A 25,258-nucleotide genomic window follows, 5' to 3' on the forward strand; every position below is an offset into this window, starting at 1 on the left:
TGCTGCTGCAGCGTGGCGCGGCGGTCAACCAAGCCAAGGACGGCGGCGCCACGCCGCTGTACGCCGCATGCCAGGAGGGACACCTCGAGTGCGTTCGGATGCTTCTCGAGGCTGGCGCGGCGGTCGAACAAGCCTGGGGCGACGGCGCCACGCCGCTGTTCATCGCGTGCCAGATGGGCCAGCTCGAGTGCGTGCGGCTGCTTCTCGCTGCTGGCGCGGCGGTCGAACACGCCAAGGACGGCGGTGTCACGCCGCTGTACATCGCGTGCCAGAAGGGTCAGCTCGACTGCGTGCGGCTGCTCCTCGGCGCCGGCGCGGCGGTCGACCAAGCCAAGAATGACGGCACCACGCCGCTGAGCGCTGCGAGCATGGCTGGCCAGATCGAGTGCGCCCGGCTGCTCCTCGCTGCCCGCGCGGCGGTCAACCAAGCCAAGGACGACGGCGCCACGCCGCTGTACATCGCGTGCCAGAACGGCCACCTCGAGTGCGTGCGGCTGCTCCTCGCTGCCAGCGCGGCGGTCAACCAAGCCATGCAGGACGGCGCCACGCCGCTGTACATCGCTTGCCAGAAGGGCCAGCTCGAGTGCATGCGGCTGCTCCTCGCTGCCAGCGCGGCGGTGAACCAAGCAGACGCTGACGGCTTCACGCCGCTGTTCATCGCGTGCCAAGAGGGCCAGCTCGAGTGCGTGCGGCTGCTCCTCGCTGCCAGCGCGGCGGTCAACCAAGCCATGCAGGACGGCGCCACGCCGCTGTACATCGCGTGCCAGACGGGTCAGCTCGACTGCGTGCGGCTGCTCCTCGAGGCGCACGCGGCGGTCGACCAAGCCAGGGAGAACGGCGTCACGCCGCTGCACATTGCGTGCCAGGAGGGCCACCTCGACGTCGTGCAGCTGCTCCTCGGGGCCGGCGCGGCGATCAACCAAGCCGAGGAGGACGGCGCCACGCCGCTGCACATTGCGTGCCTGGAAGGCCACTCCGCCGTTGTGATCTGCCTACTGCGGGCGGGCGTTGACACGACGGCGTGCGATGCGAGCGGCGAGACAGCGCTGCAGTGGGCCAAGGAGGAGGGCCACGCCGAGTGCGTCAAGGCCTTATCCGAGGAGGAGGCGCGGCGCGAGGCGGCAGCAGCGGCGGCGGCTGCGGACGGCCGAGCAGGGGCGGGCGGTGCTTCCTCGGGCGCGGCAGCGGCAGCTGTGGACGCGCCGCTGCTCGGGCAGCGAGTCGTGCTCAGCGGGCTCTCCGCCCGCCCCGAGCTGAACGGCCAGCGAGGCGTGGCGCAGAGTTTCAGGCTAGGGCGGTACGCGGTGGCAATCGAGGGCAGCGCCGAGTGCGTGCGGGTGCGGCCCGCGAACCTTTCGCTGGCGCCGGCGGCAGAGCAGGCGTCGGGCGGTGGCGTCGCAGTCCCCGGCGAGGTCGGGGCAGCGGCTGAGCGAGGCGACGAGGCGGCGGTGCTGGCGTGGCTCGAGGGCGGCGGGCGGGCCGACGCGACGTACGAGAAGGGCGGGGTGGGCGGCATCACGCTGCTGATGGACGCCGCCTACTACGGCCACGATCGGGTGGTCGACTTGCTGCTGCGGCACGGCGCGGAGGTCGACCAGCAGAGCAGCGACGGCCGCACCGCGCTGATGGCCGCCGCCCTCTTCAACCACCCCGCCGTCGTGCTCCGCTTGCTGCGGGCGGGTGCAGACACCGCGGCGCGCAGTGCGAGCGGCAATACGGCGCTGAAGATGGCCAAGGAGCAGGGCCACACCGAGTGCGTTGAGGCCTTCCGGCAGCACATCGCCACAGTTGCAGGTGCGGCAAAGGCTGCTGCCGAGGCGGCGGCAACTGAGTCGGCGGCGGCCGCCGCGCGCAACGTGGCAACAGAGGCGGCTGAGGCTCGCGGCGCTGCCGATGCGGCGCTGCGCGAGGCGGTTGAGGCGTGCGGCCGAGGCGACGCCGATCTTGAGGCGCTCAGGGCGGCGATCAACGCGAATGCCGACTCCGCCGACGGATCGGAGGCGCTCCAGGCGGCGAGGCGGCTGCGCGATGAGCTGGCGGATCGCAGGACCCGCGAGGCCAAGGCGCTGAAGCGGCAGCGGCAGAAGGAGGAGAAGGCGGCGGCGAGGCAGGCAGCGGCGGCAGCGCGGGCGGAGGAGCAGGCTCAGGAGGCGCGAGCGGCGGTGCAGGCAGCGGAGGCCGCGGCGGCGCGGGCAGCTGAGGAGGCTGCATCAGCGCGGGCGGTGCAGGCAGCGGAGGCTGAAGCAGCGCGCGCGGCGGAGTCGGCGGCGGCGCGGGCAAGAGAGGACGCGAGGGAGAGGGAGGAAGCGAGAAGGAGGGAAGCAGCGGAGGAGGAGGCGGCGGCAGCGGAGGCGGAGGCGGAGAAGCGCGCCAAGGAGAAGAAGAAGGCCAAGAAGAGGGGCAAGAAGAAGAAGAAGGGCGGCGGGGGCGGCGCTGGGCCGTCGCAAGAGGCCGAAGCGCCGGCAGAGGAGGCGGCGGAGGAGGGGGTGGCGGCGGCGGAGGAGGCGGAGCTTGCGGCGGCGCTCGAGGAGAGCGCGAGGCTGGAGGAGGAGAGGCGGGCGGCGGAGGCGCAAGGGTCGTCCTCAGCCGCAGAGGCGCCGGCTCCGAGGGAGGAGCCGCCGGCCGACTTCATCTGCCCGATCACGACCGAGCTCATGAGTGACCCGGTGATGGCGGCGGACGGGCATTCTTACGAGCGGTCGGCGATCGAGCGCTGGCTCGCGACCAAGTCGACGAGCCCGATGACGGGCGAGGCGCTCGTGCACACCTTCCTCGCCCCCAACCACACGCTGCGCCGGCAGATCCGGGAGTGGGAAGAGGCGAACGCATGCTGAAGAGCGCAGCGCTTGCGCCGCCTGCGACCAGCGCGGGCGTGGGTCGTCGCCGCGGGCGCGGCAGCGGCTTACACTCCCCTGTGGGACGGCTCAGACTACGCGCCCGGAGAGGACGGCGATTCGTTGTGCATGGAACAAAAGCGAGAGTCGTGTGTGTGAGCGACAAAAGCGAGAGTCGGTGTGTGTGAGCGAGAAGCGGCGGCCCTGGGGAGTTGATTCATCTTTGGTCTGGTTCTCTTGAAGACCTAAAACTCTGAGATGCAGCTCGCGGCGCTTGCGCCGCCCGCCACCGAGCACCGTCGGCCGTCGGGGCTCACACCCGGGCGGGGCGGCGGGGCGGGGCCGGGTGGGACTGCTGAGACTACGCGCCCGGAGAGGACAGCGACGCGTTGTGTGCACATGGAACAAGAGCGAGAGTCGGGTGTGTGAGCGAGACGCGGCGGCCCTGTGCAGTCCATTGTCAGGTGCTGTCAGGTGATCTGTCGGGCTGTCGGGCAGCTGTCAGGCACTGTCAGGTGCCTCTGTCAGACCAGCTGTCAGGTGCTGTCAGTGCTGTCGGGTGCTGTCGGGTGCGTGTCTGACAGGCGAGGGGCTCTGTAGCTGTCGGGTGCTGTCGGAGCTGTCGGGTGTTGCTGTCAGACGCTGTCGGAGCTGTCAGAGCTGTCAGGCTGCTGCTGCTGTCAGACGTTGGGCTGTTACTGTCAGGTGCTGTCAGGTGGTGCTGTCGGGCTAGCTGTCGGGGTGCTGTCAGGCTCTGACACACACCAGCCACACTTATGACACTATCAAGAGGAGCCAGCGGGTACGCAGCTGCCCCCCTCCTACGGCGTGATCACGCCGGCAGGGGCGGCCGCCTGGGGAGCGCAGATGGCGGCGCAGGCGCAGGCCGCGGCGGTGGCACAGACGGCGGCGGCCACCCCACCCAGACGCCGTAGGCATATGACTGTAGGGCCCCAGAAGGCTAGCTGGTAGCTTCATTTGTAGTAGCACAGCCGCCGGTGCTACTGCTAGAGTCTAGAGAGGGGTCCGCAGAGGTGGGGCGGGAGGGTTGAGAGAGAGACCCATGACCATCCCATGACTACATGGACATGGACATGGACATGGACATGGACATGGACCACACTCACATGTACATGTCTTTGCATGTAATAGTTTTGTTATATCCTCATGGGGCACAAGAAAGAGGCTCTACGGGGGGGGGGGGGGTCTGACTGTGTACGGTCTGTGCTGCTGTCGGGCTGTCAGCGCTGCTGTCAGGCCACTGTGTGCTGTCGGGCTGTCAGGCAGCTGTCAGGCTGTCACGTTAGGGCCTGACAGCGACGGAGCGCCTCGCCTGTCAGGCTCTGCTGTCAGGCTGTCAGATACGTGCTGTCAGACTGTCAGAGAAAGTGCTGTCAGCGCTGTCAGGCTGTCGGGCACTGTCAGGCGCTGTCCGGGGTTTGCTGTCAGGCTGTCAGACCAGGGCTCAGGTAGAGTACGGCTCAGGAGGAAAAGTCCTACTGGCAGTCTACGGGGAGATGTGTTGAGGAAATCGGAGGACGCGACCCACCTCGCTCCCCAGAGGGACACGGGACACTTATCCGGCTCCCGCGCGGCGCGGCCTCGCCGCTAGAGTAAGAAAGTCGGGGACACGGCCACGGCTATCATAGATTGGGTCGTGTCCCCGCGGCGAGCGAATCCGACCAGCGCTACGCGTGAGGCTAGAGAAGGTTGAAGTGTATCGCGCGCCTTGGCGGGGGGGGGGGGGGGGGGGCCTCTTAGCGCGCCATCGCCACGGTGCTGCAAGCAGCGCCGGGCGACGACGACTTGCCGCCTCCCGGTCCCCCTCGGCACACCTCCGCTGCTTAATGTTTGACGACTCGAACCCGTGAAGCTTCCCCGTGCGCGGGTTACCCCCGCACCGGGTCAGCCTGCCAGCCACGTATCCACGCAAGCGTGGTCCGCGCGCATGGCACACAGGCGTTCGCCAGCGCAGAGGCTAGGCGACCGGGGAAGGACTAGCTCAAGGGCAACACCTCGTCACCAGCCGTTGACTCGCAGAACGAGTCTGCGGCCCCCGGTTGGGACGAGTGCGCGACGCGGTTGAACCGCTCAATATGGCCGGCAGCTCGCGCTGCCGGCGGGGTTGGTTGGGGAGAACCGGCACGGGGAAGGCCGGCCTCCCCCGGGGAAGTGGGGTCCACCCCCCCAATGAACACACCAGCGAGGGAGGGCGAGACGATCGAGGGGTCCCGTACCATGTACCATGCGGAATCGACCCTATCCCACTCAGTGCTCAGATACTCAGCCTGGGCTGCCAAGAGACTTGCTTGGAGTGTGGAGTCGGCAGCCTCACACCCAGGGCCGGGGAGCTATGAAGCGCACCCAGCGGGCCGGATGATCGGGATCGGGATCGGGGGGGGGGGGGGGGGGCAAGAGCTGAGTGACCGTGCACTTGGAGGCTTGGAGCACTTCGAATGCAGTCATCGCACTTGGAGCACTTGGAGTGCAGTCATTAGCCTCACATCCAGGGCCGGGGAGCTGAGAAGCGCACCCAGCGGGCCGGATGATCGGGATCGGGTTACGGGCTAGAGAGCCCTAGCCCTGGGGGGTGCGCGTTCGCAGGGAAAGGGCCGTAAAGTAAACACAGGTCTCCGAGGGTTGGACCCGCGTACCGGGTTTCCCCTTAACTGCAGGACCCCCCCTCTACTCGGAGCTAGTGGACATTACACTGTACACCACGCCCAAACACAGACACTTGCTTAGTCCTCGGTCCCGTAGCTCCACCTTCCGTCCTCCCGGGGCTCCGGTTCTCCTCGATTCGCTCTCTTGCTCGCTTGCCGAGCGTCATACGACGGCTGGGGGGGTCGTTTCCCTCGTTGTTGGTGTCGCTTTCTCCGCTGCCGCCTTTCGTCTTCGCCAGCTCCTCCCGGCTCCACCGGTTCCGAGAGTGTCGACGGCCCGGCCGAGGTTTCCCCGGGCGAGGACGGCGGCATTGGACCGTGTCGCCTCCCCTCCCCGGGAGGTCGGGCCCGCTCTCCCTGGTCGACGAGTCGCGCCCGCACCCGCGGCCTCTCTATCGTTCTCGGCTCGCCCCTCCCCCCCGCTGGCCCCTCGTCGAGCTCGGAGGGCCGTGGCTCCCCTTGTCGTAAATCACGGTGGTCCAGCTGCCGCCGCGACGGGTCTACCCCTGGCGGGCTCGTATGTCCCGACCCCACTCGCAGAGGCCGAGATAGCTCAACTCTCACCCCCTCCGACAGTTGACTCCAGGTCTCACCCGGGGCCCTCCGGTCTCGACCTCCCGATTCGTCTGCTGGCCCACTGTCTCCCCACAGCACCTCCCCCCCCTCGGTCCCCTCCCTCGGGTACTCCAGCCTCCGGCGGGGCGGCTGCGGATTCCCCAGGTTCCGAGCGGGTCCGTACGGTGACGGCCACGCCGGCAGCGGGGGTGGAGGCGGCGGTGGGGGGGCGGGTACGGTGGCGGCACTGGCGGCCACAGCGCCTGCCTGGTGTGGAGCCTCAGTGGCGGCCCCATGACCCTGCGGCCACTCCAGCAGAGGAGGCGGAGGCGGTGGCAGGGGTGGCGGGTACGGTGGCGGTATTGGCAGCCGCAACGCCTGGTGTGGAGCCTCGGGGGCGGCCCCTCGACCCTCTCGCGCGATTTCTCTTGGCGGCGCTGCCTGGGCAGCTTTGCACCGCTTGCAGGGCGCTGCTTGGCCGCACACTGCCTCGCTGAAACAGTCCTGCAGTGCGCTGCTGGCCTCACACTGCCTCGCTGAAAAGACCTGATGAAGGACGTGGACATCGAGGCCGCTCTTGCCGCAAACCGGCGAAAGATCCTCTCAGTTCGACGCGCGGAGGGCCACGACCAGCCGGAGCTCTCCGCCGAACGGCTGCGCAAGATGGCGACGCGGTCCAAGCGGGCGCGAGGCAGGCGGCAGCGGTCGGACGCAGAGGCCGTGCGCTGGGCACGCAAGCTGCAGCGGCTGATGCAGGGGCTGATCGGGCTGCAGGTCGCCTCGCTCCTGCTCGCCACCGCCGCCGCCGGAGCGCCGGTGCTGCTCCTCTTCTGCGGCATCGACGGATTTGGGATGGCGGCGACGCTGCCGGACGTGCAGCGCCACCACGCGCTGTGCACGGTCTTCAACCTGTGCTACCTCCTCGGCTCCGTCGGCGCTCCGGTCGCCCTCTCCGCCGCGCGCAGCGACGAGGACGCTCACGACACTCCCGCCGCTGGCCGGCCTGTGAACGGCGTCTCTTCACGGCTGGAGGTGTCAACAGGACGACGAGCTCCCGCCGCTTCTCGGCCCGTTCCTGTTTGTGCTCTCGTCGCTGGTCAACCTCTCGAGCCTCGCGGCGGGGGCGGCGGCGGCCTACGTGCTGCGCCGCCCGCTGATGCTCTACCGGTACGGCTCGGTGGCACTCGACGAGGAGGCGCGGCCCGACCTGTGTGGCGGGCACCACTGCTCCGCTCGAGCGACAGGTCCGCGACGTGTCCGGGACATGTCCCGCAGGCGGCCGACCTGCGGCTGGTCCGAGGCCTCTCCGCCTTCACCGTCGACGACGCCGAGTCTGCGCGAGGGCTCGCTTGGCTGGCGCGGCCACTGAGCCCTCTCTCCATCACCCTTCTCGGAGCCTTCCCGCAGGTCTGCGCTCGGCTCGCCGGGCGGCCACGGCTGCGACGAGGTGGAGTTGGCAGAGGCGAGCGAGGGCGAGCCGGTCGTGCCGCTCGTCTTCTTGCCCGTCAAGGCGACGCGCGGGAAGGCTCCGAGAAGGCTCCCGGACTGGCTCCCGTCTCTCACTCGTCCTCCTGCGCCGTCAAGGCGACGCCGAAGACGCCGAAGACGCCCAAGCCCAAGCGGGACGCGCTCAGCAAGGCCGCCGCAACCGTCCCGATGCTAACGCCGCCGCCGCGCGGCCAGCCGGCGGGCGGCCAGCCGGCGGGCGGGGTTGCGCGGAAGCAGAGCTGGCTGGAGGCGGCGGAGGCGGCGTCCGAGGTCGCGTTTGGCCCTCCCTCAGAGGAGGAGGAGGGCGGAGAGGAGGAGGGGGCGGAGCCGGCGCCGGTGAAGGCGGCGCCCGCAGCCGCGCTGCGGCCGGTGGCGGCGCAGCGGCTTGTGCTAAGCGACGAGAGCGACGAGGAGAGCGACGAGGGCGGCGGAGAGGGCGGCGGCGGAGGCGGCGGCGGCGGGGTGGCGAATGGCGGAGGCGGGGCGGGCGGCGGCAAGGAGGGCGGCGGCAAGGAGGGCGGCGGTGGGGAGGGCGGTGGCGAGGGGCGGCCGGCGGCGGGGGAGGGAGGCGAGGCTGCCCCCGCGTTGGCCTCTGCCGGGCATGGCGAGGGCACCGGCGAGGGCGGCGGCGAGGGTGGAGGCGAGGCGGGCGGCGCTGCGGACGACCCGGAGGGGGGCGGCGCGGCTGCGGGCCGCCTCTCGCTCGGCGCCAAGGTGCGGGGACTGGGGGCGGGCCTGCGCGGCAAAGCGGTCGAGGGGCTCCGCGCCATGGCGGAGGCTGTGGACGAGCCCGCCGAGTCGGCGGACGAGCTGTTTGCCCGCGCGAAGGCGCTCAACGCGGAGGGGCGGTACAAGAAGGCGCGCGCCGCCCGCCACCCGCTCCCCCCGCCCCTCCCGCCCCCCCCGTCCGCCCTCACCCTCCCGCCCCTCTCCCCTCTGCCGCAGGCGTGCGAGGCACTCGAGGCCGCGTACGCGCTGCAGCCGAAGATCTCGACCGCCCTCTCGGCAGCCAACCTCCGCGTCAAGCTATTAATGAACTATTAATCAACTATTAATCAACTATTAATTAGGCAGCCAACCTTCGCGTCAAGCTCGGCGACCACGCGATGGCGGCGGCCGCGTACCGGCGAGCCGTCGGCGCGCGGCGCAGCAGTCCGAGATCGCCCGAGGTCACCTCCGAGATCACCCGAGGTTAGGCAAGTCATCGCTGCGGCGCAGCAATCCGAGGGGGGGCCGTCGGCGGCGGAGCTGTCGATGGCGCGCTCGCGGCTCAAGGAGAGCGGACGCGGGCGGAGGTGGGCGGACGAGAGGCCAGCCGTGCGACACCCCCTCCGCCCTCTGCCCGCAGGAGGCCGAGGAGGGGCTCCGCGCCTCGCGCGTCGGCATCGAGCTGCTGCCGCGGGGCGGCGTGCCGGCGAGGCTCGCCGGCTCGCTGGCTTGTGTGAACGGCGTCTCTTCACGGCTCGAGCTGTGAGCAGGCGTGCCTCGCCGCCACCGCAACCTCGCTCGAGGAGAAGCTGGAGGACCTCTTCTCCGAGTCGGCCTCCCTGTACGCGGAGCACGGCACCGAGCTGCAGGCGCGACATCCTCTCCCCCCATATCTCCCCCATATCTCCCCGTATCTCCCCATGGAGCGGCACCGAGCTGCAGGCGCGACATCCTCTCCCCCCATATCTCCCCCATATCTCCCCCATATCTCCCCCATATCTCCCCCATATCTCCCCATATCTCCCCCATATCTCCCCCATATCTCCCCATGTCTCCCCACGGAGCACGGCACCGAGCTGCAGGCGGCGCCGCGCGGCGTGCGGACTGCCCTCGGGGGCTCTTTCTCAACCCCCCCCCTCCCCCCTCCTCCTCCTTCTCCTCCCCCAGGACGGGATCCGGCAGCTGGTGCGGCTGCTGCGCGCGCGGCGGCTCGTCGCGGCGGGGCAGACGCTCAAGCCGATCGAGCGGCTGGTGACACGAGCGTGCCTCGCGGAGAGGGACGAGCAGGAGAGGGGACGCGCCGCGATGGGCCGAGCCGAGATGAGCAGAGAGCCGCGATGAGCCGAGAGGAATTGCGATGGGTCGAGATGGGCGGAGATGGGCGGAGATAGGCGGAGATGGGAGGAGATGAGCGGAGATGAGCGGAGATGAGCCGAGCCGGCCCCGCGTGGGCAGTTGGCAGCGCGCTCAGGCTGGTCCGGACGGCGGTAGGAGAGGGAGTGGCTCCCCATATCTCCCCATATCTCCCCATATCTCCCCATATCTCCCCATATCTCCCCATATCTCCCCATATCTCCCCATATCTCCCCATGGTAGGAGAGGGAGTGGCTCACGGCGGTGCGGACGATGCTCAACGAGTTGCGGAGTCGCGCCGCTGAGGTGAGCACCGCGCTGCGCGAGTTCAAGGAGAGCGGCGACGGCGGCGGCGGCGGGTGGAAGCTCGCGTCCGAGGCGGCGGGCGTGCGGACCGAGTGGCGGCCCGCCGACGAGGGCGCCGCCTTTTGGATCCGGTGGGTTGTTGGGGGGGGGGAGCGGCTCCTCGCGTGCGGCCGCGCCTCGCCCTCAGCTGACTCCCTCTCTCCCGGTAGGCTGGGCGGCGAGCTGCGCGGCGCCTCGCTCACGCACCCGCTCCGCGTGGAGCACGAGGCCAAGGGCACGAGCCCTTGCCGCTGAGCCGTCTCGGAGCCTCCCCGCAGGCACGCGCTCAGCGTGGCGTACGAGGCCGACTTGTGGCGCAACTGGATCCCGCTCTGCTCGGCGGCGGAGGTCGTCGCTGCGCCCGAGCCGCTCGAGCGGATCACGTACTGCCAGTTCGACTTGCCGATGCTGCGGCGCGGCCTGCTGCTGCACTGGTCCCTCTCGGACCAGCTCCTCGAGCGGCAGTCCCTGCTGCTGCTCGGCGCGTCCGTGCCCGAGGGGGCGGACGCGCGGCTGCCGGCGGCGGCGGCGGGCGTGGCGCTCGCCGAAGCCGCCGCCATCAAGGTGCTCGTGCAGCCGCTCTCGCGCAGCTCGGCGCGCATCGATTGGGTGATGCAGGTCGACCTCAAGGCCTCCTCCGCGCTGCCGCAAGCCATCGTCTCGATGGTGACAAACAAGATCGGAGGCTCCGTGCTGGCGCTGCTGCTGCGAGAGGCGCAAAAGGTAGCCAAGGAGGCGGCGCGCGAGGCGGCCACCGCGGCGGGCGACGAGCGCGGGCCGCCGAGCAAGGCGGCCCTCGAGGCGAGCGTGTACTTGCGCCGCCTCGAGGCGAAGCCGGAGGTGTACGCCGGGATGGAGCAGCTGACAGAGACGTACTTCGAGTGCATCGGCCACGACAGCGCGGAGGACTAGAGGACATTCACTTATTTTATTACATTCAATCCACATGGGTCGTCGATAACCTTGGAGCACTTGGGCAGTCATCAACCGCACATCCAGGGCCGAACTAACACTGCGCGCGGATTTCTTTTCCTCGCGATGTCTGCCCCGCCGCGCCGCCGCTCGCGCCGCCTCGCCGCCGCCTCCACCGCCGCGCCCTCGCCAGAGACGCCGCCGCCCACCCGCCTCCTCGACCTCCCCACGGAGCTCATCGCGCGCGCCCTCTCTCGCTGCGACCCCGCCGACATCGCTCGCGTCGCGGCCGTCTCGCTCCTCTTTCACGCCTCGCTCGCGGTAGAGGGCATCCGCTTGTGGGCGCAAGAGCGCGGCTTCGAGCTGCCGGCGCAGCCAGAGGGCGAGGGATGCGCCGTGCGGTGGCTGTGCTTTGCGGCGTTGCTGTGCGAGCACAACCCGCCGGCGAGGCTGGCGGCGGGCGCTTGGCACAGCATCTTCATCGACGGCGAGGGGCGGCTCTCGTCGTGCGGCTCACCGCCGACCTGGCTCCCCTCTCCAGGACTGCTCGGACACGGCCAGGGCGTGACGCGGCTCAACACGCCAGCCCGCCTCCCTTCTCCACTGGGCGGCGAGCGCGCCGTGAGCGTGAGGGTTGGGTTCGGGCACAGCTTCGCCATCACCGCCGGCGGCGCCGTCTGGAGCTGTGGCCTTGGAGGCGGTGGCCGGCTGGGCCACGGCGACGAGCAGGACCAGTGGCAGCCGACGAAGGTCGAGGCCTTGGCTGGCCAGCGGGTCTTCGCTGTGTCGACTGGACTCGGCCACAGCCTCGCCCTCACCGCTGACGGCGCCGTCTGGAGCTGGGGCAGTGGAGAAGAAGGCCAGTTGGGCCACGGCGACGAGCAGAACCAGCTGCTGCCGAGGAAGGTCGAGGCCTTGGCTGGCCAGCGCGTCGTCGCTGTGTCGGCTGGCGAGGCGCACAGCATCGCCCTCACCGCCGACGGCGCCGTCTGGAGCTGGGGCGATGGATGGCGAGGCATGTTGGGCCACGGCGACCTGCAGACCCAGCTGCTGCCCAAGAAGATCGAGGCCTTGGCTGGCCAGCGCGTCGTCGCTGTGTCGGCTGGAGGCAACCACAGCCTCGCCCTCACCGCCGACGGAGCCGCCTGGAGCTGGGGCCGTGGCAAGTTGGGCCACGGCGACGAGCAGCACCAGCTGCTGCCAAAGAAGGTCGAGGCCTTTGCTGGGCGGCGCGTCGTCGCTGTGTCGGCTGGACCCTTCCACAGCCTCGCCATCACCGCCGACGGAGCCGTCTGGAGCTGGGGCAGTGGAGTCTTTGGCCGGTTGGGCCACGGCGACGAGCAGAACCAGCTGCTGCCGAAGAAGGTCGAGGCCTTGGCTGGCCGGCGCGTCGTCGCTGGGTCGGCTGGAACCGACCACAGCCTCGCCATCACCGCCGACGGAGCCGCCTGGAGCTGGGGCGATGGAGACCACGGCCAGTTGGGCCACGGCGACACGCAGCGCCAGCTGCTGCCCAAGAAGATCGAGGCATGGGGTCGGGGGCAGTAAGGGGGACGACAAGTTTGCGCAAGTTTGTCCCATGCTCAGCCGGTGCCGTTCCGAAGGTGCCGAAGCGGCCCGCAGCGTCCTGGTATGCACACGCCGTGGCGGCTCGCTTCGCTACTTCGCATCGCCCGTTCGCTTGTCTGGCACCTCCATTATGTGAACACACGAGATGATATCTGGCGCGTGGGGTGTGTGGCACCGCAGACTGTGGCCCCGGGGGCGTGTCCCAGTCCGGTCTCTCTGCGTATGTGACATGTGAGCGCATGGTCGCACCGTGGTACAAAAGAATAGGTACTGTGACAAGTGTCTCGTAACATGCCGTGTACCGAACCGCGTCCGCGAGAACCATATGCGGATATGGCAGCTGGCCGCGCCGCTGGTGCAGCGCCGGCACCGCGGGCGGCCACGGACGGGGCCAGCTCGCCGCTGCGCGCTGGTGCAGCGGGGCCTGCGCCTCTGGCCACAGCGCCCTCTCTCGTTTGTCGTTACCACTCCTAATATACACGCACAATAGCACACCAGGGTTTGCATACGAAACGTCTCCAACGTAATACTACAGCAGTACCCAGGACCGCCACGCGGACGCGCCGATCTTGCCTCGCGCACACGCACCGTCCCCCGCGTGTGCCCCCTCAACTTCGAGGCGCGCAAGGGGACTAGCACGTGCGGCTGCAGTCCTCCTTCGAGAGGCTGCCCAGCTCGCTCTTGACGCACTTGCGGAGCAGCTTGTGGCAGGCGTACGTGTTCCCGCAGTCGCACCGGCCTCCAAAGTAGCTCTCCTTGGAGAAGGAGCAGCGCGGCTCGGCCGTGCCTCGCACGGCGGCGAGGAGCGCGTTGTACACGAGGCAGAGCGTGTCGGAGGGCGCCGTCTGCGAGTCCGTCTCGATGCTCGTCCCGATGGAGACGGCGGCGTCGATGGCGGGGAAGTAGGCGGCGATGGAGTCGTACCCGTACCTACAGAGAAGGTTCCAGGCAGGTTCCGGGAAGGGTCCAGGTTGGCGGCGGTGGAGGGGCGGCCGACGGGCTCACGTCGCCCCGAGGTGGCCGTAGGAGACAGCATACGGGCTGAGGGAGGACTGGCCCGTCACGCCCATGATGCTCAGGTTGAAGGTTGCGAGGCCTACACCCACGCAGTCACGCCCGCGCTCACGCCAGCCACGCCCCGTCCCCCCGCGCCGGTCGGCTCTAGAGGCGTGTGCTGCCGTAGATGTCCTCCATCCGGTGGCTGTCCGCGTCGGACCTCGCGCCGAGCCGGCCCCTCGCCGCCTCGAGGCGGCGCGAGGCGGCCGAGGCGACGCGGCCGCCGCTCAGGGGCGGCGCGCCCCGCGCCCAATCGCTCTGCCCCCCTCCCGCCGCATCTCTGGCGCCGGGGATCATCTCGTCGACGTACCGGCGAGCGAGCAGCCGCGGGCCGCTGGCGCCGAAGAGGTCGTACACGAGCCTCGCCACCTGCAGCCGTGGTCCGAGCAGGCTCAGGGGACGGCCCCCGCGCCGAACACAGTGCCACGCGCCAGTCGCGCCACCGACGCCGGGGGAGCGACGATGTCAGACGCGGTCCAGCCTCCGAAGACGCCTGTGGGAAAGGGGGCGGGCCGCGTCGGGAACCGGGGGGAGGACGCTCTCGCATACGCCCACACGCGGCAACAGACAAGCCACGTCCGACAGGAGTCACCTGTAGCTCGCCTGAATCTCGGCTGCGTCTCGCCTGCATCTCGGCTGCGTCTCGCCTGCGTCTCGGCCGGATCTCGGCTAGATCTCGCCTGCATCTCGGCCGGATCTCGGCTGGACCTCGGCCGGATCTCGGCTGGATCTCGGCTAGGTGTCGGACCGGCCACGTCAGAGACGTCGACGCCGGGCCTCGCCGAGGCGTTTGCGCCGTTGTACGAGGTGCGGTCGAAGCCGCGGACAGCGCCGTGGGCGGCGGGGGTGCCGTGGGAGGCGAAGTCGAGAGCGTACGACGAGCGGCGCTGCGCGGGGAGGGGAGAGAGGAGGGCCGCCTGGCCGTACGCGTCCCACCTTGTCGCGTTGGAGAGCCGCGCGAGCAGTAGGCCGGCGAGCACAAAGTTGGTCGACGAGTACGCCCAGTGCGCGCCTGGCTCGAACTCGAGCTTCCCCTTGCGCACGTAGGAGAGGTTGAGGAGCCGCGCGGGAGGCCACTCGGCCGCCTACACGGGAGGTGAGAAGGTCCGTGGGCTGCTAGAGAGAGGCGCGCCGGAGACAAGGGCTCGGCTGCCGGCTGAGCGTAGACGTCCTTGCGAAACGCGTCTGTGGGTGGCGGCGGGTAGGGCGTCGCTGTGTCGTAGTCGGGGATCCCAGACTTCATGGCGAGCAGGTGCTCGAGCGTGATTGAGTCCGCCCGTGGACCAAACAGCACGTGCATCCGACCGAGGCCCTCGCGGACCAGCAGCGGGTCGATGAGCGGCGCCACCGGCGTATCCAGCGAGATGCGGCGCGCAGCGACCTGCTGCATCAGCGCCGCGCCGGTTGCAAGCTTGGTGACCGAGCCCCACGCGAAAGATCCGTCGTTGCCGGCGGACACCACCAGACCAGCACCAGTCTCCACGGCGATCCCGATGGAGCAGTTGTAAAGCTCCTGCTTTTCCACCGCAATTTCCTGCAGCCGCTTCTGCAGCGCGGCGGCAGCGCTGGCGGTGCCGGCGGCGCTGCCGGCGGCCAGCGACGCACCGAGGACAACCAAACAGGTCCTGGTGGCAGAGAGTCCGGACATAGCGAAGCCGGACAAGGTCGCTGGGAAAAGAATGGCACTTTTTCGGTGCTGGTAGCCCCCCCAAAACAGGCGCGCGCAGCGCGCCCAGGGGCGCCGCAGGCGCCCCAAGCGGCGCGGAGCGCCGCCGCAGGCGGCGGACAGCAGGTGCGCGAAATTAAACGCCATTTTTGGTTCCGCGGTTTTGCCACTAACATTGAAATCCGGTACAAAACGACTTAGCCGAAACAGCTGACAGACAGACAGAGAGCACACACGTTCGAGACGGGGGTGCGCCGACCGCCGTCGCGGACCCAGTAGAGCTAGATGGTCCCACATGATGCGCCCTTAGCCTCTGAGCTCGTCCTAGACATTTTAGGGAAGCGTGGGCAGACCAGAACGCGGCCACGGCGACGCTCCGAGGCTGTCAGCAGCGCTGGCGGCGATCGTGGCGACGGCGCCTCGCCGCTGCAGCGGCACAGAATCGAGGAAGTGGCGTTGGTGGCAGCATCAATGAGATATGAAGGCGGCCGTAATGCTGGTGGCGCCTTCGAGGGCGGCGGAGAGGGCGGTAGCAGCGACGGCGGTCGAGTCATGTGGCAGGGGTGCGAAGTGCAGCAGGGAGGCTTGAGTTAGCGACGCGGGGCGGTGGCGTGCCAGCAGGTAAGCGGCGGCGGCGGAGAGCAGGTGCGCGAACTAAAGGCCAATCTTGAGATATCCATTTTGCACCACCTTTGGATTTCTGGTACAAATTGACTTGTGGATTCATATAAGCGAATGCATTCATATAAGCGAAATTCTTAGGCTAAATGCACAAAAAATTCTTTTTTTCGCGATGTCCACCCTCGCGCCGCCTCGCCGCCGCCGCAACCGCAGCGCCCTCGCCAGACACGCCGCCGCCCACCCGCCTCCTCGACCTCCCCACGGAGCTCATCGCGCGCGCCCTCTCTCGCTGCAACCCCGCCGACATCGCTCGCGTCGCGGCCGTCTCGCTTCTCTTCCACGCCTCGCTCGCGCTAGAGGGCATCCGCTTGCGGGCGCAAGAGCGCGGCTTCGAGCTGCCGGCGCTGCCGGAGGGCGAGGGCTGCGCCGTGCGGTGGCTGTGCTTTGCTGCGCTGCTGCGCGAGTTCAACCCGCCGGCGAGGGCGGCGGCAGGCGAATGGCACAGCGTCTTCATCGACGGCGAGGGGCGGCTCTCGTCGTGCGGCACAGAGTACAAACCAGGGCTGCTCGGGCACGGCGAGGGCGTGACGCGGCTCAACACGCCGACCCGCCTCTCGCTGGGCGACGATCGTGCCGTGAGTGTGTCGGTTGGGTCTTACCACAGCCTCGCCCTCGCCGCCGACGGAGCTGTCTGGAGCTGGGGCGATGGAGGCTGGGGCCAGCTGGGCCACGGCGACTACCAGAACCAGCTGCTGCCGAAGAAGGTCGAGGCCTTTGCTGGGCAGCGCGTCGTCGCTGTGTCGGCTGGAGCGTACCACAGCATTGCCCTCGCCGCCGATGGCGCCGTCTGGAGCTGGGGCGGTGCAGGCTGGGGCAAGCTGGGCCACGGCGACGAGCAGGGCCAGCCGCTTCCCAAGACGATCGAGGCCTTTGCTGGGCAGCGCGTCGTCGCCGTGTCGGCTGGAAAGAACCACAACCTCGCCCTCACCGCCGACGGCGCCGTCTGGAGCTGGGGCGATGGATACTTTGGCAAGCTGGGCCACGGCGAGGAGCAGAACCAGCTGCTGCCCAAGAAGATCGAGGCCTTTGCTGATCAGCGCGTCGTCGCTGTCTCGGCGGGGAGCGGCCACAGCCTCGCCCTCACCGCCGACGGGGCTGTCTTTACCTGGGGCTTTGGAGCCCACGGCCGGTTGGGCCACGGCGATGAGCAGCACCAGCTGTTGCCCAAGAAGATCGAGGCCTTCGTGGGTCAGCGCGCCGTCGCTGTGTCGGCTGGACCCCGCCACAGCCTCGCCATCACCGCCGACGGCGCCGTCATGAGCTGGGGCCATGGACACCGGGGCAAGCTGGGCCACGGCGACGAGCAGAACCAGCTGCTGCCGAATAAGGTCGAGGCCTTGGCTGGCCGGCGCGTCGTCGCTGTGTCGGCTGGAAGCGACCACAGCATCGCCATCTCCGCCGACGGAGCCGTCTGGAGCTGGGGCGATGGAGACTTTGGCAAGTTGGGCCACGGCGACGAGCAGAACCAGCTGCTGCCGACGAAGATCGAGGTGTGGGCGCCGGGGCAGTGAGAAGGAGGGGTGAGGGAGAGGCGGAGGAGGAGCATTTGCTCGCAGGCTGTGCCGGCGGCACCGCGAGCAATGACGCACACCTCTGGCATGTAGAGTGCCAGTTGTCTGCACAGCGCTCAACAGCGCGCTGCACAGCGCACATACTGTGCACATCTACCCCATCTGAGCCTAGCGGGACCCTCCTGGTCCTGCCTCCTCCACTCCCGACTGATGTGCGAGGATTAGTGTCCGCGTCTGTTTTTTTGCTCTATTGGCGTGCTTCACTTAGGCAAATCCACCCCAGTCCCTTGGTAACTCTCAGCAAGACGAACCTCAACCGCTGTTCAGCAAAGCTTGAGGTGCTGCTCCAACTGCGCCACCTTGTCGACAAACCCTCGGTCAACCAGGGTGATGCCGAGCGCCGCAGCGGCGCCGCGAGCCGTGTCGGGGAGGCTGGGGCCCGGCTCCATCCCGATCGCCTCGCAGATGCGCCCGAGTCGAGACGGCAAGGATCCCCGACGCGTCGCTCGAATGACGTCGTTGACGCCTGCTGGCGGCGCCGTTGGCATCGCGACCGTCTCTCCCACGTCCAGCCCTCCCTCGATCGCGCACGCCACCCAAACGGCGTGCGCTGCCTCTGCCGCCTCCCTCGCTGCGGCCGCCGTCGCTGCCGCCGCCCTCGACGCGAGCGCCTTGGCCTTGCTTGCCGCCGCAGTCTTGGCCGCCGCCGCCGCCGCCGCCTCATCCACCCCTGCCTTCGCCTCATCTTCCTCCGCCGTAGCCACCAGTCTCGCCGCTAGACTAGCACAAGCCTTTGCTCTCCGCCAACTGCGCCTTCGCCGCCGCCTCGGCTTCCGCCTGCGCACGCTGCGCATGAGCCTTCTCTCCGTCGACCGCCGCCGCCGCGCGCGCCTCTGCCTCGGCCGCTCGCTGAGCCACCTTCTCTGCCTCGACGACGGCTCTTGCCACCGCCTCGACCTCAGCGGCCGCCCTCGTCGCCTCCGCCTCGGCCAGCCGGTCCGCCTCTTTACGCGCCTGTTGCGGCGGCTCGCTTGCGGCATCGGACGCCGCGCAAGCCTCGACCTCGGCAAACGCCTGCTCCTCCGCCTCGCGCCTCGCCTCGTCGTCCAGCCTCGCCCTCTCCTCTTGCGCCGCCTGCACCGCTGCCAACTCCGCCTCTACCGCCCTCAACTCCGCCGCCTCCGCCGCTGCTCGACCGGCCGCCTCGCGCTCCAGCTGCTCGCGCCTCGCCTGATCCTCGGCTGCAGCCTTTGCCTCGCGCTCAGCCGCAAGCTCAGCTGCGAGCGCCTCGGCCTTCTCCTTCCGCTCGCGTTCTGCGGCCGCGGCGCGCTTCTCGCGCTCCTTCTCCAGCGCAAAAGCGGACGGCGTCTTCTTCCCCGCCTTCTTCTTCTGCTTGGCCGCCTCCTTGGCCTCCTTCTGATCCTCCAGCCGTGCGCGCCGCTTCGCCTCTGCCTCTCTCGCCCGCCTCGCCGCAGCCTCCTCCCTCTGCCGCGCCGCAGCCGCCTCGTCTGCCTTGCGAGCCGCAAGCGCTTCCCGCTGCGCCTCTCGCTCTGCAGCCTCGGCCGACGAGCGCTCCGCCGTCCTCGCTCGCTGCGCCGCCTCCGCCGCAGCGCGGTCGGCGGCAAGCTTCGCCGCGGTCTCGGCGGCGATGGCGCGCCGCTTCTCCTCGAGGGCGGCAGCGACCGCCGCCCGCCGCTCCTCGACCGCCGACCGCCGCTCCTCGACCGCCGCCCGCCGCTCCTCGTCCGCTGCCCGCTTGGCCGCCTCCTTCGCCGCCGCCTCGGTACGCCGCACCGCCGCCTCAATTGCCTCCTTCGCCACCGCCTCGGCCGCCGCATGCTCCTCGAGGGCGCGCACGCACTCGGCGCGGCGGCCCTTGTGCTTGGCAATCTGCAGCGCAGTCTTGCCGCCCGCGTCGCATACCGCCGTGTCTGCGCCCGCCCGCAGCAGGCGGAGCACAACGGCGGGGCGGTTCCAGTAGGCGGCGGCAAACAGCGCGGTTTCGCCGTCGCTGTCCTGCAGGTCGATCTCCGCGCCGTGCCGAATCAGACAATCGACCACCCGCTCGTGGCCTCCGCCAGCGGCGCCCATCAGCGCGGTCCAGCCGTTGCTGCCAAGCAGGTTGATCTCCGCGCCGTGCCGAATCAGACAATCGACAACCCGCTCATGACCGTTGCCGGCGGCGTCCATCAGCGCGGTGTCACCGTTGTCTTCCTTCTGGTTGATCTCCGCGCCGTGCCGAATCAGCAGGTCAACCAGCCGCTCGTGGCCTTGGCAGGCGGCGTACATCAGCGCGGTGTTGCCGTCGCTGTTCAGAAGGTCGACCTCCGCGCCGTGCCGCAGCAGCAAGCCGGCCACACGCTCGTGGCCGTAGCGGGCGGCGCTCATCAGCAGCGTGAAGGCACCCGTGTCGTCTTTCTCGAACGTCGCGTCGACCAGCCCGCCGCCATCAAGCCACGCCAGCACCGCCGCCTCGTCGCCTCGCCCAGCTGCCGCGACGACCTCATCGGTGGCTTGGCACAGCTTGTCCGGCTGCACTCGCACGCACTCGGCGCTGCCCTCGAGCGCCACCACGTACCGCCCGCCCTCGAAGCTCCATGCCACGCCGCGCTGGCCGTTCAGCTCGGGGCGGTCCGAGAGCCCACCGAGCACGACTCGCTGCCCGAGCAGCGGCGCGTCCACAGCTGCCGCTGCCGCGCCCGAGGAAGCGCCGCCCGCCCTTGCTCGGCCCTCTGCAGCCGCCGTCGCTGCCGCCGCCTCGCGCCGCGCCGCCTCCGCCTCCTCAGAGAAGATCTTGACGCACTCGGCGTGGCCCCTCTCCTTGGCCATCTGCAGCGCCGTACGCCCGCCCGAGGTGCGCGCCGCCGTGTCAGCGCCAGCCCGCAGCAAGCAGAGCACGACGGCGGAGTGGCCCTTCTGGCACGCGACGTGCAGCGGCGTGAAGCCGCGGCCTGTGGCTTGGTCGGCCGCCGCGCCAGCCTCGAGAAGCAGCCGGACGATGTCGAGGCGGCCGTTCAGGCACGCGACGTACAGCGGCGTGGCGCCGTTGGCGTTGGCTTGGTTGACCGCGGCGCTGGCCTCGAGAAGCATCCGAACGCACTCGAGCTGGCCGTTCTGGCACGCAATGTACAGCGGCGTGGCGCCGTTGTTCTTGGCTTGGTTGACCGCCGCGCTGGCCTCGAGAAGCAGCCGAACGCACTCGAGTTGGCCCTCTTGGCACGCGATGAACAGTGGCGTCGCGCCGCTGTTCCTGGCTTGGTTGATCGCCGCGCTGGCGCCGAGGAGCAGCCGGGCGCACTCGAGCTGGCCCTGCTGGCACGCCATGAACAGCGGCGTGGCGCCGGTGTCCTTGGCTTGGTCGGCGTCAGCGTTGGCGCCGAGAAGCAGCCGCACGCACTCGAGGTGGCCCTCCTGGCACGCGATGGCCAGCGCGGTGGAGCCGCCGCCGGTCGTCGCCCCCACGCTCGCGCCGCTCTCGAGCAGCAGCCGCACGGCGTCGGCCTGCCCGTGCCGAGCGGCCCAGGTGAGCAGCGTGAAGTGGTTCTGGGCCTCGAGCCGCGCGTCGAGCAGGGCCGTGAGCGCCGCGCCGCGCGTCCGCCCGGCGAGGAGGGCGCGCAGCGAGGTCAAGTCGCCCCGGCGCAGGTCGGCGAGCACGAACGGGCTGATGGCGCCGCTCATGGGGGCAATTGATTTCCCCCCCTCATAGCGAAGAAGAATTTTATTTGCGATAGGAGTGAAACGATGCTCGTGGCTAGATGAAGAAATCTTACATTCGTTTGCTCGCTCTCGAGGTCTCGGCAGCCGAAACGAAGGGGGGGAAGGAAATGTGGCCTCTTCGAGCTGGTCGAGCCTCGCGAGCCTCCCACAGCTCGTGGCTAGCCAAGCCTCGCCTCCCGCTCGTCGCCCGCCGCTCGCTGTCGGCCGCGGTGGCCAAGCCTCGCCTCCCGTTCGAGGGCGTCCGCGTGCTCGAGAAGGCCAACCTCCTCTCTGGCCGACTCACGGGACTGCTTTTCGCCGATCAGGGCGCCGAGGTCCTTGTCATCGACCCAAAGGAGGGTGGCAGCGTTGACTCGTACCTCAACCGCAACAAGATCGCAGTTCGCGCCTCTGACGTCGAGCCGTCCTCAGCCGACATCATCCTCGTCGACGGAGCCGACGCCTCGCTCGCGCGCCTGCCTCACCAGGTTCTGATGCGCACCGTCGCCGCGCTGCCGGGCGACGAGCGGTTCGGCCACCTGCCTGACGACGTCGACGAGGACTACCTGAGCGCGCTCACCGGCCTCGTCCACATCACTGGCATCGGCAGTGCTCAGCGCCTCTCTTCACGCCTCTGGCGCTGAACAGGCTTCTTCACGGACATGGACATGATGGGCTGGCTCGACCGGCCGGTGACGTACACGCCGCTCCAGCTCTGCTCCATCTACGCGGGCGTGATTGGGGCGAACGCCTGCGCGGCGGCGCTGCTCGACCGCCTCCGGTGCGGGCAGGGGCGCGAGATCCACGCCTCTCGTATCGCGGGCGGGCTCTCCGCCATCGGAGCGGCTTCTGCCTTTGCGACGTGGGGGATGGCTGTGGACGGCGCCTCTTAGCACCCGCCGCTGTGGATAGGTGCCCTCTGCCTCAAGCAGCGAGGCTTGCCTCCCCATCTCGACCCAGTGCCAGCTATCTACAAGAGCTCGGCCCACCCTTCTCGCCGAGCGGAAGGCGTGCTGTGCTGTATCCCGTTATGAGCCACACCCGCCCACCCCTAGGCGGACATCCTCGCCAAGCGGAGAGGGATCGAGCCATCGGAGCTGGACGCGTACAAGCAGGCTGCCATCTCGGACCCGGCGAAGCAGGCAGCTTGGCTGGCCCTCGTTGCCGTGAAGAGCTCTTCACAGCTGGCCTGAGGTGTCTCTCTCTGTGGGGAGCAGGCGTGGCTCTTCCAGCGGCTCTACCCCTTCATGGCCCCTTACAAGTGCAGCGACGGCGAGTTTGGCCATACCTCGCCATACCTCGGCCACACTTTGGCCACACCTCGGCCACACTTCGGCCACAACTCGGCCACACTTCGGCCACAACTCGGCCACAACTCGGCCACAACTCGGCCGCACTGCGGACAGGCGAGTGGATCCTTCCGATGGCAACCTTCAACCGGCGCCTCGCGACGGGCCACCGCCGCTCTGCCTCCGCTCTCCGCGCTGCGAGCGCCGCGCTCTTCACAGCTGCGGCTGTGAACAGGCTACTGTGCGTACCTTGGCTTTGCCGACGACGTGTCCGCCTTCGGCATCGTCGACAGAGACCCGTACGACCCCGCCTCCGCCCCGTTCGACGACCGCAACCTCGCGCTGCCGATCGGCTTCAACTTCCCGTCATCCTGCAAGGCGGCGCACAGAAACCTCTGCTTGAGCTCGGCTGTAGCTCGGCTGCATCTCCGCTGCATCTCGTCAGCCTTTCCCCTCCCCCCCGCAAGGTGGCGGAGCTGTTCGAAGCCAAGTTTCTCCAGAAGACGGCGCGAGAGATAGCCGAGATGCGGCCATGATGGAGCCGTATCTCTCTTCACAGCTCGGTCGTGTGAGCAGGCGCTGGAGTGGGAGGCGGAGCTCGAGGCCGCCGGTCTTCCGTGCGCTGTAATCCAGACGTGGGAGGCGTGGATGCGCGACCCCGACGCTCGCGCTGCGCGCATCTTTGCGGAGGTGGGAGGGGAGGTGCAGCTGGGGCGCGCCGCGTGGGTCAAGTCGGCAGGCATCGACCTCGGCTAGATCTCGGCTCCACTTCGGCTATATCTCGGCCATATCTCGGCCCGTCCATGGCAGGCGAGTACCCAGACTTGCAGCCGATGGTGGATGGTGCGGCTGCCGTCGCGCGGGACCGAGCCGCGCCTCCGCCCGCCGCCACCGCCCCCCCGAGGCAGCGCCCTCTCGAGGGTTTCGTGATCTGCGACTTCGCGAATGTCCTCGCCCCGAGCCGCTTGCGCCGCCCTGCCGCAGGAGCGGCGTCTCCTCACTAGTCGGCTGTGAGCAGGTGATCGCCGGCCCTGCTTGCGGCCGGATGCTCGCCGAGCTCGGAGCGACCGTCTACAAGCTCGGTCCGGGCGTGCCGCAGCATGGTTCCATCCGCGCGTCGTTGCAGCTGCACCAGTGGCCGTCTCCTTGAGCCGTCTCCTTGAGCCGTAGGGCCGATGGTGATGATGGTGTGGCAGGCGGAGCTGCATCAAGGGAAGCACTCGATCATCCTCGACGCGAAGAAGGTAGAGGCGCGTGAGGTGATCCAGCGGGCGATCAAGGCGGCGGACGTGGTCTTGGTGAACAAGATGGACAACCAGCTCGTCAGCCTGGGGCTGAACCGCGAAGCCCTCGACGTCGCCAACCGAAAGGCGATCCCGCGGCAGCCTCAAGCCACGGCTGCACCTCGGCTGCACCTCGGCTGCACCTCGGCTGCACCTCGGCTGCACCTCGGCTGCACCTCGGCTGCACCTCGGCTGCACCTCGGCTGTAACTCCGGAAGGCGATCTTGCTGCAGCTCAAATCGCACCAAGGGGAGCGGTACACGCGCAAGAGCAACTGGAACGGGCGGCCCCCTCTCCCGCGCCGCACGCGTGGCGGCAGCTGCGGCCCCTTGACACGCGGACCCGGCGTGAGCAGGTACGACCCCGCGCTGCAGGGCAAGACCGGGCTGATGACGCGCTTCGGGCCGCACGACCCCGCCGCCGTCGCTCGGGAGGGCGCGGGCGCGGGCGTGCCCAATTTCCACGGCGTCGCTTCGTGTGTCGACTACCTCACCGGGTCCTGCCCGGGCCGGCCTCCCGGCACCTCCGCTGCCCCTCCGCCGCACCGCTGCCCCTCCAATGATGTAGGTACATGGCGGCGTGGGCCGGCCTCGCCGCGCTCTACTCACGAGAGGTGCGGGGCGGGGAGCAGGGTGACTGGGCGGTGACCTCGCTCGCGGTGTGCGCGAGCCTCACCCAGCTGACGCTGCAGCGTGGCGAGCCGCCGCCGTCGGCGGTCGGGCATGACGCGACGGGCATGACGCCGCACAAGCGCGTCTTCCCCGTGGCGGGCGGCAGGTTCATCTACGGACAGGCGCCCGAGGCGTGCGACGTGCGCGAGCTAGCGGCGACGCTCTCCTCACTGGAGAGCGACGCCGCCATCGCGCACTTTGAGAACGCGCTGGGAGGCGCGCTCGCGGTGCCCGTCCTCACGGTGCAGGAGATCGCTGCCCTCTGCTCTGACGGCGGGAGCAAGACAGCCAACTTCACGCGCAAGCGAGGCGAGTCCGGGTGGGAGGTGGAGACCTGGGAGCCCACCTGGTTCTGCTTCGACGGGGCGCCGCTCAGCTGCGCCCGGCCGCCCGCCTTCGCCGGCGCTGACGCGCCGCAGGTCCTCGCGGCGCTCGGTTACTCGCCAGGCGAGGTCCTCGGCCTGAAGCAGTCACGCGCGGTCGTGCCAACCTCCTGGTACGCGTGGGCCGACGAGCCGCCTCGCGAGCCGTTGTCCAGCCCCGTCCCTCCCTCCGTGACAGCAGCACACAACGTCCCGGCTAGGGACCTGGAGTTGCTAAAGGAGGGGCTGGAGTGAGGGTTGGACTAGAGGGAATTAGATGGAGCGTCGGGGCATGTGCATGAGTACAGTACGTCACACAATTTGGCATTTGTCTCATTAGAGATACTCTAGGCTTGCAAACCAGCTGAAACGTAAACTGTATTTTTGTTGAGCGAGATCAGCATGTGCGCAATCCAAATCACTTTCATGGCTGCCCCCTCTTGTTTTCCTGTTTTCCAAAACGCCCGGGCGCCCGGGCCCGCCCGCGGCCTTGGGCGGCCCCGGCCCCCGCAGATCCAGAGAGATGGTGAGATCAAAACGGGCGAACAGGTGAGACGTCTCTGTCTCACGGGTGTTTCGTCCCTGTCTCAACGCTGTGCCACAAATGCGTCTCAGT

General features: G+C 69.3%; 5 protein-coding genes across 5 annotated transcripts; 3 read left to right on the forward strand and 2 right to left on the reverse strand.

The window, feature by feature from the left end:
• Positions 1–2,612: 2,612 nt before the first annotated feature.
• Positions 2,613–2,834, forward strand: EMIHUDRAFT_76124 (hypothetical protein; the record flags this gene model as incomplete). Its single annotated transcript, XM_005768263.1, has 1 exon — positions 2,613–2,834. A coding segment is annotated over one exon (222 nt), but the record flags the coding sequence as incomplete, so codon positions are not given.
• A 3,767-nt stretch (positions 2,835–6,601) lies between these two features.
• On the forward strand, positions 6,602–10,858 carry EMIHUDRAFT_119192 (hypothetical protein; the record flags this gene model as incomplete). Its single annotated transcript, XM_005768264.1, has 11 exons — positions 6,602–6,994; positions 7,095–7,229; positions 7,328–7,459; positions 7,637–8,254; positions 8,486–8,560; positions 8,611–8,709; positions 8,889–8,981; positions 9,019–9,345; positions 9,416–9,499; positions 9,845–10,038; positions 10,225–10,858. 11 exons carry the CDS (start codon positions 6,602–6,604, stop codon positions 10,856–10,858), a joined length of 2,784 nt encoding a protein of 927 aa, XP_005768321.1.
• Positions 10,859–13,059: 2,201 nt separating this feature from the next.
• Positions 13,060–15,131, reverse strand: EMIHUDRAFT_316549 (hypothetical protein; the record flags this gene model as incomplete). The annotated part of the gene is made up of 6 exons (XM_005768265.1): positions 13,060–13,357; positions 13,433–13,548; positions 13,644–13,852; positions 13,911–13,976; positions 14,232–14,568; positions 14,652–15,131. The coding sequence occupies 6 exons, from the start codon at positions 15,129–15,131 to the stop codon at positions 13,060–13,062; spliced, it is 1,506 nt and encodes a 501-aa protein (XP_005768322.1).
• A 2,474-nt stretch (positions 15,132–17,605) lies between these two features.
• Positions 17,606–17,889, reverse strand: EMIHUDRAFT_245458 (hypothetical protein; the record flags this gene model as incomplete). The annotated part of the gene is made up of 2 exons (XM_005768266.1): positions 17,606–17,627; positions 17,714–17,889. 2 exons carry the CDS (start codon positions 17,887–17,889, stop codon positions 17,606–17,608), a joined length of 198 nt encoding a protein of 65 aa, XP_005768323.1.
• A 3,276-nt stretch (positions 17,890–21,165) lies between these two features.
• dddD1 (putative dddD enzyme) lies at positions 21,166–25,003 on the forward strand (the record flags this gene model as incomplete). Its single annotated transcript, XM_005768267.1, has 15 exons — positions 21,166–21,621; positions 21,688–21,878; positions 21,951–22,022; positions 22,095–22,181; positions 22,257–22,315; positions 22,450–22,493; positions 22,564–22,705; positions 22,795–22,836; positions 22,907–23,067; positions 23,139–23,275; positions 23,347–23,430; positions 23,498–23,702; positions 23,834–23,893; positions 23,966–24,107; positions 24,179–25,003. 15 exons carry the CDS (start codon positions 21,166–21,168, stop codon positions 24,895–24,897), a joined length of 2,601 nt encoding a protein of 866 aa, XP_005768324.1. The 3' UTR covers positions 24,898–25,003.
• Between the last annotated feature and the right edge of the window lie 255 nt (positions 25,004–25,258).

Source organism: Emiliania huxleyi (genome assembly GCF_000372725.1).
Source record: "Emiliania huxleyi CCMP1516 unplaced genomic scaffold EMIHUscaffold_461, whole genome shotgun sequence".
Classification (NCBI taxonomy): Eukaryota; Haptophyta; order Isochrysidales; family Noelaerhabdaceae; genus Emiliania; species Emiliania huxleyi.